The 16,533-nt window shown below is 42.2% G+C and overlaps 1 protein-coding gene across 1 annotated transcript in view; it reads left to right on the top strand.

The window, feature by feature from the left end:
* The first annotated feature begins 5,752 nt into the window (after positions 1-5,752).
* Positions 5,753-16,533, top strand: part of LOC137332461 (NEDD8 ultimate buster 1-like) — a 117,924-nt gene continuing 107,143 nt past the window's right edge. Inside the window, exons 1-4 of the mRNA XM_067996326.1 lie at positions 5,753-5,825; positions 9,095-9,208; positions 9,888-9,952; positions 10,183-10,256. Of these exons, the coding sequence (XP_067852427.1) occupies positions 5,793-5,825; positions 9,095-9,208; positions 9,888-9,952; positions 10,183-10,256 (286 nt within the window). The 5' untranslated portion in view covers positions 5,753-5,792. The remainder of the gene's footprint in view (positions 5,826-9,094; positions 9,209-9,887; positions 9,953-10,182; positions 10,257-16,533) is intronic.

Below are 16,533 nucleotides of genomic sequence, written 5' to 3'. Positions count from 1 at the left end.
TAGTGGGGTGCCACAGGGATCAGTGCTGGGGCCTTGACTATTTACAATATATATCAATGACTTGGATGAAGGAACAGAGTATCTTGTGGCCAGATTTGCTGATAAAGATAGGTGGAAAAGCAAGTTGCGATGAGGACACAGTGTCTGCAAAGGGATATTGACAGGTTAAGCAAATGGGCAAAAATTTGGCAGATGGAATATAATGTGGGAAAATGTGAAGTCATCCACTTTGGGAGGAAAAATAAAAAAGCATATTATTTGAATGGAGAAATACTACAAAATGCTGCAGTACAGAGGGATCTGGGTGTCCTTGTACATGAAACACAAAAAGTCAACACAGATACAGCAGGTAATTCGGAAGGCAAACGGAATATTGGCCTTTATTTCTAGGGAGATGAAGTATAAAAGCAGGGAAGTCATGCTACAACTGTACAGGGTGCTGGTGAGACCACACCTGGAGTACTGCGTACAGTTCTGGTACCTTTATTTAAGGAAGGACATACTTGCATTGGAGGCAGTTCAGAGAAGATTCACTAGGTTGATTCCGGGTATGGAAGGGTTGTCTTAGGAAAGATTGAACAGGTTGGGTCTATACTCATTGGAGTTTAGAAAAATGAGAGGAGATCTTATTGAAACATACAAGATTCTGAGGGGACTCGATAGGGTCGATTCTGAGAGGATGTTACCCCTCATGGGGGAATCTAAAACTAGGGGGCATAGTCTCAGAATAAGGGGTCATTCGTTTAAGATGGAAATGAGGAGGAATTTCTTCTCCCAGAGGGTCGTGAATCTTTGCAATTCTTTATCCCAAAAAGCTGTGGAGGCTGAGTCATTGAATACATTCAAGGCTGAGTTAGACAAATTTTTGATTAGCATAGGAGTCAAAGGATATGGGGAAAGGGCAAAAAAGTGGAGTTGAGGTAAAAATCAGATCAGCCATGATCTCATTGAATGGCGGAGCAGGCTTGAGGGGCTGAATGGCCTACTCCTGCTCCTATCTCTTATGTTCAAATGACCTCAGTGGTTGTCTGGCCCTTATCACCAAATCACACCTTTTGGCTCTCCATCATCTGGTACCTTTTCCTTTGGGCAGTCTCCCTGTTCCACCCTTCTCGCGTCTTTAAAACTTTTGCCGCCCCCAAGCCCCACCTTGACTTTCTCATCGCTATCTGACCTCAGCCTCTGCACTGAACGACTCTTCATCCTCGATGATTTCAATGTCCATCTAAACTCCCTTTGCCTTCTCCAATTTCAATGCCCTCCTGTCCTCACATTAAACTTTCCCTTCAAATAGAACTCTCATCCCCACATCATTACCTCCGGAGTTCGCCCAAGGATAAATCATTGCCCCCCCCCCTCCTCATCACCAAGGGGCAGTATGTAGTTATCATCCGAAGACATGGGGTTAGTTTCCGTATGTACACTGATGGCACCCAACTCTACCTCTCCATCACCTCTCAACATCTCCACTGCCTCTGTGTTATCAGAGTGCTTATCCAACATCCAATCCTGGATGAGCTCTCCATCCCAAAGGCTGCCTACTTACACCTCCATATCTTCACCCATCTCCACCCCTTCAGCCCAACTGCTGCTGAAATCATCATCCAAGTCTTTATCACTTCCAGACTCAACTATTCCAATGCTCTTCTTACCGGCCTCCCATCCTCCACCCTCTGTAAATTTGAGCTCATCCAAAACTCAGCTGCTTATATCACATTGCTGCTTGAGGGACTTTGCTGTACGCAAATTGGCTGCCATGTTGCCTACATTACAACAGTGATTACACTTCAAAAAAAAAGTATTCAATTGGCTGTAAAGTGCTTTGGGACTTCTTGAGGTTGTGAAAAGCACTATATAAAAGACGCCATATAAATGAAAGTTGTTGTTGTACACTGGCTCCTGGTTCCCCAAAGCCTCAAATTTAAATACTCATCCTCATGTTTAAATCCCATCAAGGCTTCGTCCCCCTCTATCTCTAACTTCCTCAGCCCAACAACCCTATATGAGCTATGCGTTCCTCTAATTCTGGCCTCTTGTGCATCCCCCACTTAATTCACCCCAAACTGGTGGCCGTGCCTTCAGCCATCTAGACCCTAAACTTTGGAATTCCCTTCCCAAACCTCTTCGCCTCTCCACCTCTCTCTCCTCCTTTAAGACATTCCTTAAAACCTACCCCCTTGACCACCTGTCCTAATGTCTCCTTTCTTGGCTCGGTATCAATTTTTTGTCTGATTACGCTCCTGTGAATGCCTTAGGATGTTTTTCTACGTTCAAGGCGTTATATAAATGCAAGTAGTTGTTGTTGTTGAAGTCCATCCTCAAAACCTACCTCTTTGACCAAGCTTATAGTCACCCTTCCTAATATCTCCTACTTTGGCTCAATGTTGATTTTTGTCTGATTATGCTTCTGTGAAGCACCTTAGGACATTTTTCTACATTAAAGATGCTATATAAATGCCTGTTGTGGGTCAGATCCATTGAGTGTTTAAGAATTATATAGGTCCTGCTCAGTCTATCTAGATGCTATGATGTGGAGATGCCGGTGATGGACTGGGGTGGACAAATGTAAGGAGTCGCACAACACCAGGTTATAGTCCAACAGCTTTATTTGAAATCACAAGCTTTTGGAGCTTTGCTCCTTCATCAGGTGACTTCACCTCACTTCACCTGAAGAAGGAGCAAAGCTCCGAAAGCTTGTGATTTCAAATAAAGCTGTTGGACTATAACCTGGTGTTGTACGACTCCTTACATTTATCGTTTGTAATGCAGTGAAATATTTCCTCCATGTAAATAGTGCATGCATATCCATTTTGAATACAGAATAAGGTACAAATATACATTTTACACATTGCTCCATACTGCCACTGATAGAAACCTATCGATATTACTGCATGATTCTCCTGCATGCATCAACATGGAAATCACATGCATTTCATATGGCAAATCTATCAGGTATTGAAAATAACCTCTTGAACTATTTTGACTTAATTCTGCTGGTAAAATATAGGATGAGTGACTTGGCACTAGTGGTGTATTCAATGTTCAAGCTCAGAATACACAGAATGATCTATGTTAATTGGATCTGGGACACCTTCCCACCACTGATTGGCATTTTTAGTTCTGCGATGTTTAGACTTTAACCTTTAAAACAATATCAGAATACATGAACTGGGTTTAAATTACATAAAGTACTTTTTATTCCTTTACTTTCAGTCTCTGCGTGGTGGTAAGAGGGTGTTAATATTACTAACACACGAAATATGGTATCCATCTATCTTAAGTTCTTTTCTCTTTCTTGAATAAAATGCAACTATGAATGTCAATTCCTTCTCCCTCACAATTTTCGTAGTATTTAGAATTCAACAGTATTTGATGCAAAGCTCAAATTCGGATCTGATGGAAGGAGGCATCTGAAGTACTTGAGTCATAAAAGGGAATCCAAACGTCTTCTACAGGCATGTAAACAGTAAACGGGTAGTAAGAGGAGGGGTGGGGCTGATTAGGGACCATAAAGGAGATCTACTCATGGAGGCAGAGGGGATGGCCTAGGTACTAAATGAGTACTTTGGCTGCATCTTCCTCCTTGGTAAAGACAGAGTCTCAGTAAAGGAAGATATAATTGAGATACTGGATGGGCTAAAAATTGATAAAGAAGAGGTACTTGAAAGGCCAGCTGTACTTAAAGTAGATAAGTCAGCCGGTCCGGACGGCGGATGGGATGCATCCGAGGTTGCTGAGGGAAGTAAGGGTGGAAATTGTGGAGGTGCTGGCCATAATCTTCCAAACATCCGTAGATACGGGATGGTATCTAGATGGATACTAGAATGATTCCAGGGATGAGGGACTTTAGTTACATGGATAGTCTGGAGAAGCTGGGGTTGTTCTCCTTGGAACTGAGAAGGATGCGAGGAGATTTGATAGAGGTATTCAAAATCATGAAGGGTCTAGACAGAGTAAATAGAGAGAAACTGTTCCCATTGGCGGAAGGGTCAAGCACCAGAGGACATAGATTTAAGGTGATTGGCAAAAGAACCAAAGGCGACATGAGGAAAAACTTTTTTACACAGCGAGTGGTTAGGATCTGGAATGCACTGCCTGAGGGGGTGGTGGAGGCAGATTCAATCATGGCTTTCAAAAGGGAATTGGATAAGTACTTAAAGGGAAAAAATTTGCATGGCTACAGGGAAAGGGCGGGGGAGTGGGACTAGCTGGATTGCTCTTGCATAGAGCCGGCACGGACTCGATGGGCCGAATGGCTTCCTTCTGTGCTGTAACCTTTCTATGATTCTATGGCCTGGAGCAGAAATAAATCAGAGAAATGCTGTTAGAGGGGGTTTTCAGTTTAAAGGAAGAATGAATCCACTACAGTGTGTGACAGGAATGGGGGGGGGGTGCAGGGGGGGGGGTGCAGGGGAATGGGACGTAGTACATTGGTTTGTGGGAGTGTCATGGTAGGCATCTGCAATGGTAGTAATGCATCACACCCACCAAGGTACGAATGGAAGGTACCTAAGTGCCTTATTCAATACTTGGCTTATAGCTGAGCCCCACACTTTTTCATACGTAAAAGTCACTCATTTCACTGGGCTCTTAGCAGAAGTGCCTGTTATCAGCTTCACAACTGAATACTGTATAAGCAGCATTTTCTTTGCTTGCATGCTGAAAAATAAGGAAATGGAATGAAATCCCTACAAGCCTCCTTCTTCTGTGTACAATGTGCCATATCATGGACCTCTACCCAACCCCTTTAATCTCCTCTGGAAAGTTCTTTCCCAACTCTTGCTCATCCCTGATTTCCTTTGCCCCTCCATTGGTGGCCGTGCCTTCAGCCCTCTAGGCCCTATGCTCTGGAATTCCCTCCTTAACCCTCTCCACCTTTCTACCTCTCTCTCCCCCTTCATGACGCTCCTTAAAACCTACCTTTTTGACCAAACTTTTGGTTACCTTTCCTAATATTTCCTTATGTGGCTCGGTGTCAAATGTTTTCCGATAATCGCTCCTGTGAAGTGCCTTGGGACGTTTTACTATGTTAAAGGCACTGTTTAAATACAAGTTGTTGTTGTCGTTACCTTCAGCCTCCCCAAGAGAAAAAGATAAAGCAAACAAAACCCCAATTCAATTGTACCTCTTGCATTGGATTTGCTAGACCAGTTTGCTTTCCTTGGCACGATACTTGTGTGGTCCCCGTTCTACATGGTGTTCAATTATCTCTACCTGTATTTATCCTTATAACCCTGTTCTGTTCCTAATCAAATATTCGGCCACCACAGTAAGACAGCAATTTCCCTTTTTTGGAAAGCAAAATTCCCACGGGTGAGAAGGTGGCACCGTGCACTGGTGTGGCACATGGATTCGCACTGGTGTGGCACATGGATTCACACTGGTTACACATGATTTGGAAAGTTCAGGATCACGGACATGCTACTATGGAGGTGTAGAGGCTCTGGTGTTTTACTACAGGAATGGGGGAGAGGGGAATCTGCGGACAAATTGGTGGCAGGATTGCTAAGCACATTCTTGCAGCGAGTGACATTGGCAAATGCCCAGGAGCAGGTAACCCAGATGCCCAGTTGCTACCCAGGTATACAGAGGAGAAAAGAATAGTGAAACATTAACTCCTTAAACTGATAAGTTTGAAGCTTGCTTTGCACTTTATAACTGAAAGTTCAACCAGTTGGTTTTTTTAAAAAAAAAACAAAGGAAGTGCATTAAAAGCCTTCCAAATTACTTTCAATTTCACTTGCTCATACACAAGTGTTGAGTATTTCACAGAGGAAACAGCCCGAGGAGCCATGGCAGAAGGGGGGAACGGATTGGTGCACCAGGTATGCTGAAATGTGATATAAAGGAAAGTGCTGGGAATCTATCTATCTTATACATTATAGTTAGAAAGGATCTATAAGGCAAGAAAGATTTAAATTAACTCTCAGGCTGTCTTGGAAGAGCAAAGAATGGACCATTCCTTAAATAATGTTGAATTCTTGCTACCGTATTGGTCATTAGAACCACTGTGGGTTTTAAATACACTTTTTTTAAAACAAGAAATACTGCTCCGGAGCAAAAAAAAATAGTTTTTGCTAAGAGCCGGAAAGGAGACGGAGAGAAATACGAATATAGCGGATCCTCCTCGTTACAAGCTGTGTCTGTGTGTGTGTGTGTTTCTCTCTGCCTGTGTGTGTGTCACTGTGTGTGTCTCTCTCTCTCTGCCTGTGTGTCTGTGTGTGTGTCTCTCTCTCTGCCTGTGTCTCTGTGTGTGTGTCTCTCTCTCTGCCTGTGTGTCTCTGTGTGTGTGTCTCTCTGCCTGTGTGTGTGTGTGTGTGTCTCTGCCTGTGTCTCTGTGTGTGTGTGTGTGTATCTCTCTCTGCCTGTGTGTCTGTGTGTGTGTGTGTGTCTCTCTCTGCCTGTGTGTGTGTGTGTGTGTGTGTGTGTCTCTGCCTGTGTCTCTGTGTGTGTGTGTGTGTGTGTATCTCTCTCTGCCTGTGTGTCTGTGTGTGTGTGTGTGTCTCTCTCTGCCTGTGTGTGTGTGTGTGTGTGTCTGTGTGTGTGTGTCTCTCTCTGCCTGTGCCTCTGTGTGTGTGTCTCTCTGCCTGTGTCCATTTACTTGTTTATGAGCTCCGTGTTTGGCGGGGGATTTCCAGCTGTAGTTTCCCTTTTGCTGCACTGGCGAAAATGAAAGCTGCTTGCAGGACATTGAGATGCCAATGTAATGTCTGTCTATTTGAGGTTGTGGTGGGCTTATGCCTCCACTCATTTTCCCCCTAAAACCCAAGGCCCTTGTAGGTTGGGAGTTTAAAGCTCCAACATTAGAACGGTTTCATTTCAGAATGATACCGGGGCTGAAGGGGTTAAATTGGGAGGACAGGTTGCATAGACTAGGCTTGTATTCCTTCCAGTATAGAAGATTAAGCGGTAATATAGTTGAGGTGTTTATAAGATGATTAAATGATTTGATAGGGTAGATAGAGAGAAACTATTTCCTCTGCCGGGGGAGTCCAGAACAAGGGGGCATAACCTTAAAATTAGAGCCAGTCTGTTCAGGGGTGATGTCAGGAAGCACTTCTTCACACAAAGGGGAGTGGAAATCTGGAACTCTCTCCCCCCAAAAGAACTGTTAAGGCTGGGGGTCAATTGAAAATGTCAAAACTGAGATAGATAGATTTTTGTTAGGTAAGGGTATTAAGGGTTACGGAACCAAGGCGGGTAGATGGAGTTAAGATGCAGATCAGCTGTGATATAATTGAATGGCGGAACAGGCTGGAGGGGCTGAATGGCCCACTCCTGTTGCCATGTTCCTATGATTGCTCCAGGCAAACATTGCTATGATTATTCAGATTTCGATTATGTTGAGATTTAGCTCCCCTAATGGTTCAGTGTTAAGAGCTCTGCCCGGTGTAATGCCGAGGCATAGAGGCCAGGAAGACCTCAAGTTCGATCCCTGGCTTCTGCTGTGCTTGTTGATCTGAGCCAGGGTTCCAAATGGTCTCCGAGCCCCTGGGCGGGGGAGGAGACAAATAAGCCAACATTCAAACTCTTGTTTACTACCAGTGACTCCTGCTGTATTGTAACTGTGTGATGATGATAGGATCGGGCTCTCCTGTGATGACCCCTACAGCAAGTAGTTTGCTGCCATTGACTGGCTAGGCTCATACTTCAAGAATGGCTGGGTGGACTCTGTATTCGAGGGTATCAGGCACCCGTGGAACTGCACTTGGGTTCATTTCTAGACAGATAGAATTGAAAAGCAGAGAAGTTATGTTAAACTTGTATAGAACCTTGATTAGACCACACGGGTACTGTGCACAGTTCTGGTCTCCATATTATATATAAAAGGATATAAAGGCACTGGAGAAGGTGTAAAAAAGATTTACAAGGATGATACCAGAACTGAGAGGTTATAACCATCAGGAAAGACTGAACAGGCTGGGCCTCTTTTCTCTAGAAAAGAGAAGGCTGAGGGGTGACCTGATAGAGGTCTTTAAGATTATGAAAGGGTTTGATAGGGTAGACGTAGAGAAGATGTTTTCACTTGTGGGGGAGACCAGAATTAGGGGCCATAAATATAAGAAAGTCACTAATAAATCCAATAGGGCATTCAGGAGAAACTTCTTTACCCAGAGAGTGGTTAGAATGTGGAACTTGCTACCACAAGGAGTAGTTGAGGTGACTAGCATAGATGCATTTGAGGAGAAGCAGGATAAAGACACGAGGGAGAAAGGAATAGAAGGTTATGCAGATAAGGTTAGATGAAGAAGGGTGGGAGGAGGCTCGTGTGGAGCATAAACGCCAGCACGGACCAGTTGGGCCGAATGGCCTGTTTCTGTGCTGTACATTCTATGTAATTCTGTGTGCTCCAGCACGAGTCAGTGCCATAAACAGAAGAGGGGAGGAACTCACTTCTGGAATATAATTTCGCCAAATGATACCCTGGAGCTTGTACTTCAACTCCCTCACAGTGTTTATTACTGCACGTGACAGAGACTTTAACCCTGCGTCTTGGCTTAGACATGGTGTTCAGTGCTGTCTTTGTTTATAACAAGTTTTTTGATTCCTTCTCGGGATGTGGGCATCACTGGCAAGGCCAACATTTATTGCCCATCCCTAGTTGCCCTGGAGAAGGTGGTGGTGGGCCTTCTTCTGGAACCGCTGCAGTCCGTGTGGTGAAGGTAACATAGTGCTGTTAGGTAGAGAAATTTAGGATTTTGACCCAGCGACGATGAAAGAATGGCAATATATGTGCATTTATCCTCGATACTTTCAAAACGAAGTGTTTTTCGTTGAACACCGTACTTTATTCTGTGTTAGATAGAGTGAGCGGAACTTGGGACATAGCTTTGTTTTGTGGGAAATAAATGACAATCTGTGAAATCTACAGGGGATTTTCCTCCTCAAGCTGACTGTGTGAATTCATTGGCTTACGATATGCTGTATTTACTTTGTGGCTACCTCCCACTAGACCTGAGTTCAGTTACCCACTGCAACAGGTACTAGGAGGATCTAGATTGTCCACAGAAGGTAATGAAAATACTGACAGAATTTTATACTCAAGAAAATTAGCTCGATAGTAATAACATTTTTTTGTTTCCTTTCATCACAGCAAGAGCGGGACATTGGTAGTACTATGGATAGTAGACCGGCAGTGGGCCGAGGACAGGCATGTAGCAGCTCTGAACATCTAGTCATTTGCGTTAAGATAACACAAGGATTTCAGGTAAGAGTATTCCTCAAAACAAACCTATTGGCCACTATCCTAGTGATTGTTTGGGGTCATAAGAACAAAAGAATTTTTAGGAACAGGAGAAGACCATTCAGCCCAACAACCGTGTAGGCAAACATGGCAGCCATTTTGTACACAGCAAAATCCCACAAACAACAATGAGATGGATGAACAGTTAGTTTGGTTTTTTTTGACGGTGTTGGCTGAGGGAGGAATGTTGGCCAGGACACTGGGAGAACTCTTTGCTCTTCTTCAAGTGGTAATCGTGGGATCTTTAATGCCCACTTGAAAAACCAGACCTTGGTTTGTACTGGTGTTTCCGGGAATGGGGGAGGCAAGTGGGTTGTTGCTAGGGGTGGACTCGTGACTTTGGAGCTCGGAACACTGCTGGCGAGGTGGTCTGCATCCTTGATGTCGACCTACTTTTTTTTCTTCCACCAGACTCCTGGGTCACTAGTGCCTGCTCCACGTTGCCAGTTTTTTACACATCCCATTCTACTTACCTATCCCTCTGGAACCCCTTCCTGGCCTGCATGGTTCAGTTCCATATCAGGCAGTGCACTTACCAACGCAGCCAGTAGGAGAGGAGAGCAAAATTATTATTTTTTTTTTGTTTGCAAAGATAGGCTTGATGTACTTTTCTGAGCTTAAATACTCTGCTTTTACTTTTCAGGGACATGGAAAGAATATAAAGATCAATATCTCTCGAAATGCTACAGCTAAAGACCTGTGCGTCGAGTAAGTAAAAAAAGAATGCATTACAAGAGTGTAACTGAATCAACTATCTCCAGTAATAAAGCACATAAAATCCTAGCATTCCTTTCTACTCCTGACGTAAAGATGGATCAGCATGATGCAAAATAAAAAAAATAATAATACCCTACAAATAATCATTTTTTTAACCATTTGCTATCTTTTAGTAGAGCTGTATTGATTGAACTGTAATTAGCTTAATTAATTTTTTACAGAATCTCAAGAAAGTTACCAAATATTAAAGTCAAGAATATAGAATTGATATGTAAAGGAAAGATTCTTAATAACGGTAAGTACAAATTCTAGAAGTCTTACTATATAATAAATCTTTACAAGTTATAGTGGCATCACAAGTTCGCCTCCTCACTGCAATTTTTACAGAAACCTTTGTAAAAGCTCCACAATGATTGCTTTAAGGGTGAACTCACACAAGTTTATCATTGTTGAGAAAATAACATTTCGGGATACAGCATATGAGTATTTTGAGACATGACATATGGTACATGTAGCATGCTTGGGAGGAACAGACAATTTTGGACCTATGGTTCCCAAAGCTTTCCACCACTGGGATTTTCCTCACCTGATGTCTGGGTCTGTTGTAGACTAATCGATAGAGATTGACTGCCATGATTAGTCAACACCTCCATTATCGTTGTATCATGCGACTACCAGGATGGTGGAAGGCGAACTAGACGGACCGTGGTCTTTCTTCATCTAGCAATTCTTATGAAACAGTTTGGCTTCAGCATTTACACTCAACTTGTGGAGTGTAAGTCACATGTTAAATCCAAGGTGAAGCAGAGTGACTCCCTCTTGCATGAAATGTCAAATAACTTTGTTCCAGTATCGGGTGGAACCCTGACTCCAGATTTAGGCTGCATTTAGAAAACAGCTTTAATGTAGAAAAACATCCCAAGGTGCTTCCAGAGGCATTAGGCGAATTGACACTGAGCTAAAAAGGGAGACATTAGGAGGAGCAACCAAAAGCTTGGCAAAAGAGGTAGGTTTTAAGAAAGGTTTAAAGGAGGAGAGGCAAGGCGATTTAGGATAGAAATACCAGAGAGTGGTTTCTAGGTGGCTGAAGTCACGGCTGCCAGTGGTGAAGTGAAACCACTTTGGACTGACTACAATTGTGCATGAAGCTTTGTAATAAGATTAATGGCAAAAATAGAGACAAATGGGTTTGATCTAGTAGCCATTACTGAGACGTGGTTGCAGGATGACCAAGGTTGGGAGCTAAATATTCCAGGGCACTTGACTTTTAGAAAGACAGACAAAATGGAAAAGTGTGGGGGGGGGGGGGGTGGTGTGGGGGGTTGGTAGTCCTGATAATAAAGGATGAGATAAAGGCAGTAGTGAGAAAGGATCTTAGCTCAGAAAATCAGGATGTAGAATCAGTGTGGGTGGAAATAAGAAATAACAAGGGGCAGAAAACACTGGTGGGAGTAATTTACAGGCCCCCTAACAGTAGTTATAGTCTTGGACAGAGAATAAATCAAGAAATTAGAGCAGCATGTAATAGGGGTAATGCAATAATTGTGGAGGACTTTAATCTTCATATAGACTGGACGAACCAAATTGGTAAAAGTAGTTTGGAGGACTAGGTTATGGAATGCATTCAAGACAGTTTTCTAGAACAATATTTCGAGGAACCAACTAGGGAACAGGCTATTTTAGATCTAGTATTATGTAATGAGACAGGGTTAATTAATAATCTTATAGTTAAGGATCATCTGGGGTAAAGTGATTATAATATGATAGAATTTCATATTGAGTTTGAGAGCGATGCAGTTAAGTCTGAAGCTAGGGTCTTAAATTTAAACAAAGCCAATTACGTAGGTATGAGGGGGAAGTTGGTGAAGGTAGATTGGGAAATTAGATTAAAAGATATGATGGTAGATGGTGAACGTTTAAAGAAATAATTAATTATTTATTATTATAATGAATTGCTCTTAATGAATTTATGTACCCAAAACTCCATGAGAAAAGTGATCCAACCATGGCTAACTAGAGATGTTAAGGAAAGTATTAGATTAAAAGAAGAGGTTTACAATGTTGTCAAAAAGAATAGCAAGCCTGAGGATTAGGAGGGTTTTAGAAATCAGCAAAAGATGACCAAGAAATTTATAAATTGGGAGAAAATTGAATATGAGAGTAAACTAGCAAGAAATATAAAAACAGATTGTAAGAGCTTCTACAAGTGTGTGAAAAGGAAGAGATTAGCGAAAGTAAACGTTGGTCCCCTCGAGGCAAAGACAGGAGAAATTATAATGGGGAAGAAGGAAATGACAGTGACGTTAAACAAATACTTTGTATCTGTCTTCACAGTAGAAGACACAAAAAACATACCGGAAATAGTGGGGAACCAAGGGTCTAATGAGAGTGAGGAATTTAAAGTAATTAAGATTAGTAAAGAAAAAATACTGGAGAAACTAATGGAACTAAAAGCCGACAAATCCCCTGGACCTGATGGCCTATATCCTAGGGTTTTAAAAGAGGTGGCTGCAGAGATAGTGGATGCATTGGTTTTGAACTTCCAGAATTCCCTAGATTCTAGAAGGGTCCCTGTGGATTGGAAGGTAGCAAATGTAACCCTGGTATTCAAGAAAGGAAGCAGAGAGAAAACAGGGAACTACAGGCCAGTTAGCCTGACATCAATAGTAGGGAAAATGCTAGAGTCTATTATTAAGGACGTAGTAACAGGACACTTTGAAATTACAGTTTTGGTCTTCATACTTAAGGAAGGATATACTTGCCTTAGAGGAAGAGCAGCGAAGGTTCACTAGATTGATTCCCGGGATGAGAGGGTTGTCCCATGAGGAGAGATTGAGTAGAATGGGATTATATTCTCTGGAGTTTAGAAGAATGAGAGGTGATCTCAATGAAACATGTAAAATTCTTGAAGGGCTTGACAGGGTAGATGCTGAGAGACTGTTTCCCCTGTCTGGAGAGTCTAGAACTAGGGGTCATAGTCTTAGGATAAGAGGTCAGCCACTTGGGACTGAGATGAAAAAAATGTCTTCACTCAGTGGGTTGTGAATCTACGGAATTCTATACCCCAGAGGGCTGTGGATGCTCAGTCGTTGAATATATTCAAAACTGAGATTGATAGATTTTTGGATACTGAGGGAATCAAGGGATATGGAGATAAAGTGTGAAAGTGAGTTGAGGTAGAAGATCAGCCATGATCTTACTGAATGGTGGAGCAGGCCCGAGGGGTTTTGTATGGCCTACTCCTGCTCCTATTTCTTATGTTCTTATGTTCTTAAGGTCCTGGGAAAGAGTAAGAGTAGGAGATGGTGCGATGGATATTGATTTTAACACAGTGGGGTTGCAAGGAGGAGAAAATAAACAGAAGTTACAAGATGGAAACAGGCCATTCAGGCCAACCAGTTTGTATCGGCATTTACCCTCCATGCAAGAAAATAGTCCAATCCACATTTATCTCTTCCCACCTCACTCCATTACCAGCTCACTTCACAATGTGCACTCGGCTCAAGCTGAAATTCTTGCAACTGCCTCTCTTATACACCACTGAATCTCCACTCTCACCAAATTCCCAATTTAGAAGTCCTCACTCTCACACAGTTCAATACATTTATTTAATAAATGGAATCATAGCATAAAAGCTACAAATTCATGAACATCTCTTGCTGGCTCTACAAGTTGAATAAAAGTTCTCTTGTATTTATACAATAGACTATTTTATATATCATTATCAAACTACTTCTTTTGGTTTTCTGATGGGCTTGTTCCAAACTTGAAGTGGTCGTTGTGATGAGATACAGATAGGTGTCAATGATTGAGGGATACAGATAGGTGTCAATGATTGAGGGATACAGATAGGTGTCAATGATTGAGGGATACAGATAGGTGTCAATGATTGAGGGATACAGATAGGTGTCAATGATTGAGGGATACAGATAGGTGTCAATGATTGAGGGATACAGATAGGTGTCAATGAATGAGGGATACAGATAGGTGTCAATGATTGAGTGATACAAATGGGTGTCAATGATTGAGGGATACAGATAGGTGTCAATGATTGAGGGATACAGATAGGTGTCAATGATTGAGGGATACAACTGGGTGTCAATGGTTGAGGGATACAGATAGGTGTCAATGATTGAGGGATACAGATAGGTGTCAATGATTGAGGGATACAGATAGGTGTCAATGATTGAGGGATACAGATAGGTGTCAATGATTGAGGGATACAGATAGGTGTCAATGATTGAGGGATACAGATAGGTGTCAATGATTGAGGGATACAGATAGGTGTCAATGATTGAGGGATACAGATAGGTGTCAATGATTGAGGGATACAGATAGGTGTCAATGGTTGAGGGATACAGATAGGTGTCAATGATTGAGGGTTACAGATAGGTGTCAATGATTGAGGGATACAAATGGGTGTCAATGGTTGAGGGACACAGATAGGTGTCAATGATTGAGGGATACAGATAGGTGTCAATGATTGAGGGATACAACTGGGTGTCAATGGTTGAGGGATACAGATAGGTGTCAATGATTGAGGGATACAGATAGGTGTCAATGATTGAGGGATACAGATAGGTGTCAATGATTGAGGGATACAACTGGGTGTCAATGGTTGAGGGATACAGATAGGTGTCAATGATTGAGGGATACAGATAGGTGTCAATGATTGAGGGATACAGATAGGTGTCAATGATTGAGGGATACAGATAGGTGTCAATGATTGAGGGATACAGATAGGTGTCAATGATTGAGGGATACAGATAGGTGTCAATGGTTGAGGGACACAGATAGGTGTCAATGATTGAGGGATACAGATAGGTGTCAATGATTGAGGGATACAACTGGGTGTCAATGGTTGAGGGATACAGATAGGTGTCAATGATTGAGGGATACAGATAGGTGTCAATGATTGAGGGATACAGATAGGTGTCAATGATTGAGGGATACAACTGGGTGTCAATGGTTGAGGGATACAGATAGGTGTCAATGATTGAGGGATACAGATAGGTGTCAATGATTGAGGGATACAGATAGGTGTCAATGATTGAGGGATACAGATAGGTGTCAATGATTGAGGGATACAGATAGGTGTCAATGATTGAGGGATACAGATAGGTGTCAATGATTGAGGGATACAGATAGGTGTCAGTGATTGAGAGATACAGATAGGTGTCAATGATTGAGGGATACAGATAGGTGTCAATGATTGAGGGATACAGATAGGTGTCAATGATTGAGGGATACAGATAGGTGTCAATGATTGAGGGATACAGATAGGTGTCACTGATTGAGGGATACAGATAGGTGTCAATGATTGAAGGATACAAATGGGTGTCAATGATTGAGGGATACAAATGGGTGTCACTGATTGAGGGATACAGATAGGTGTCAATGATTGAAGGATACAAATGGGTGTCAATGATTGAGGGATACAAATGGGTGTCACTGATTGAGGGATACAGATAGGTGTCAATGATTGAGGGATACAGATAGGTGTCAATGATTGAGGGATACAAATGGGCATCAATGATTGAGGGATACAAATGGGTGTCAATGATTGAGGGATACAGATAGGTATCAATGATTGAAGGATACAGATAGGTGTCAATGGTTGCAGAATATAAATAAGCATGATAGTAATCGGGTCAGTAAAAAACAGATGCAAAGTCAATAGTAAGGCAGGTGCAGAGGAAATGTAAGAAGCAAGAGATTGTGGTGAGACAAAGAAAGGAAGACCAAAAGTAAAGTAAACCTAGAAGCAGCAAGAGTAAGCCTGGAGAGAGCTAGGGTGAACAAAATTAAAAAGGCAAAACCTTTACAGGTTTGTAAGTTATCTTCCTGTGTGGTGGGGTTTGTGTTATAGATAAGGTTTAGTATCCTGGGGTTCTGCTACTATGCTCTGAGGACTAGTGTGCATGAAAAGTTATTGATGGTCTCACACGGCATTTCTAGATTGAAAACAGTTCTATGAGATATTTTGCAGAGATGACAGCCATTGTATGAAGACCCGGGGCCAGCCAAGCCAAAAGAGGTTCAAATGGAAGGGAACCAGATAAAATTACTTGGGGTGGAATCCTTTCATTTTGTTTGATGCTCACCCCTACAGCTGGGGGAATATAATATAATACCCAAAGTATCAGGCTACAAAATATTAACCTTAATGAGAATGTGTGAAAGCGTGAAATGAGAAAGGGCCATTTGGACCATCAAACCAGGTTCTTTACACTCCAAAATACCTTCATGAATCCCAAAGCTATTCAAGCAAAACTCCAAGGCGTCTTGTCAAGGCTTGCAGCATCCATTATTTAGCCCTGGCTAGCTGTTACCTACAAAACATTTCCACGATCCCAGCAGCTGAGGAACTCTCATATTCCATAGAAGGTTTGATGATCACTGTCTTTACTTAAATCAATGGCCTTTGTTCATTTTCGTAACCAAATATTTATTCAGCTCATTCTTAAAGGGCTAAAAGGAGTAAAATGCAAATCGTCGAATCATAGAATAGAATCATAGAATCCTACAACACAAAAGGAGGCCATTCGGCCCATCATGCCTGTGCCATCTCT

Source organism: Heptranchias perlo, chromosome 2 (assembly GCF_035084215.1).
Source record: "Heptranchias perlo isolate sHepPer1 chromosome 2, sHepPer1.hap1, whole genome shotgun sequence".
NCBI classification, from domain to species: Eukaryota; Metazoa; Chordata; class Chondrichthyes; order Hexanchiformes; family Hexanchidae; genus Heptranchias; species Heptranchias perlo.
Note: the sequence above shows the minus strand (reverse complement) of the source record. Positions and strands in the feature narration are given on the sequence as shown.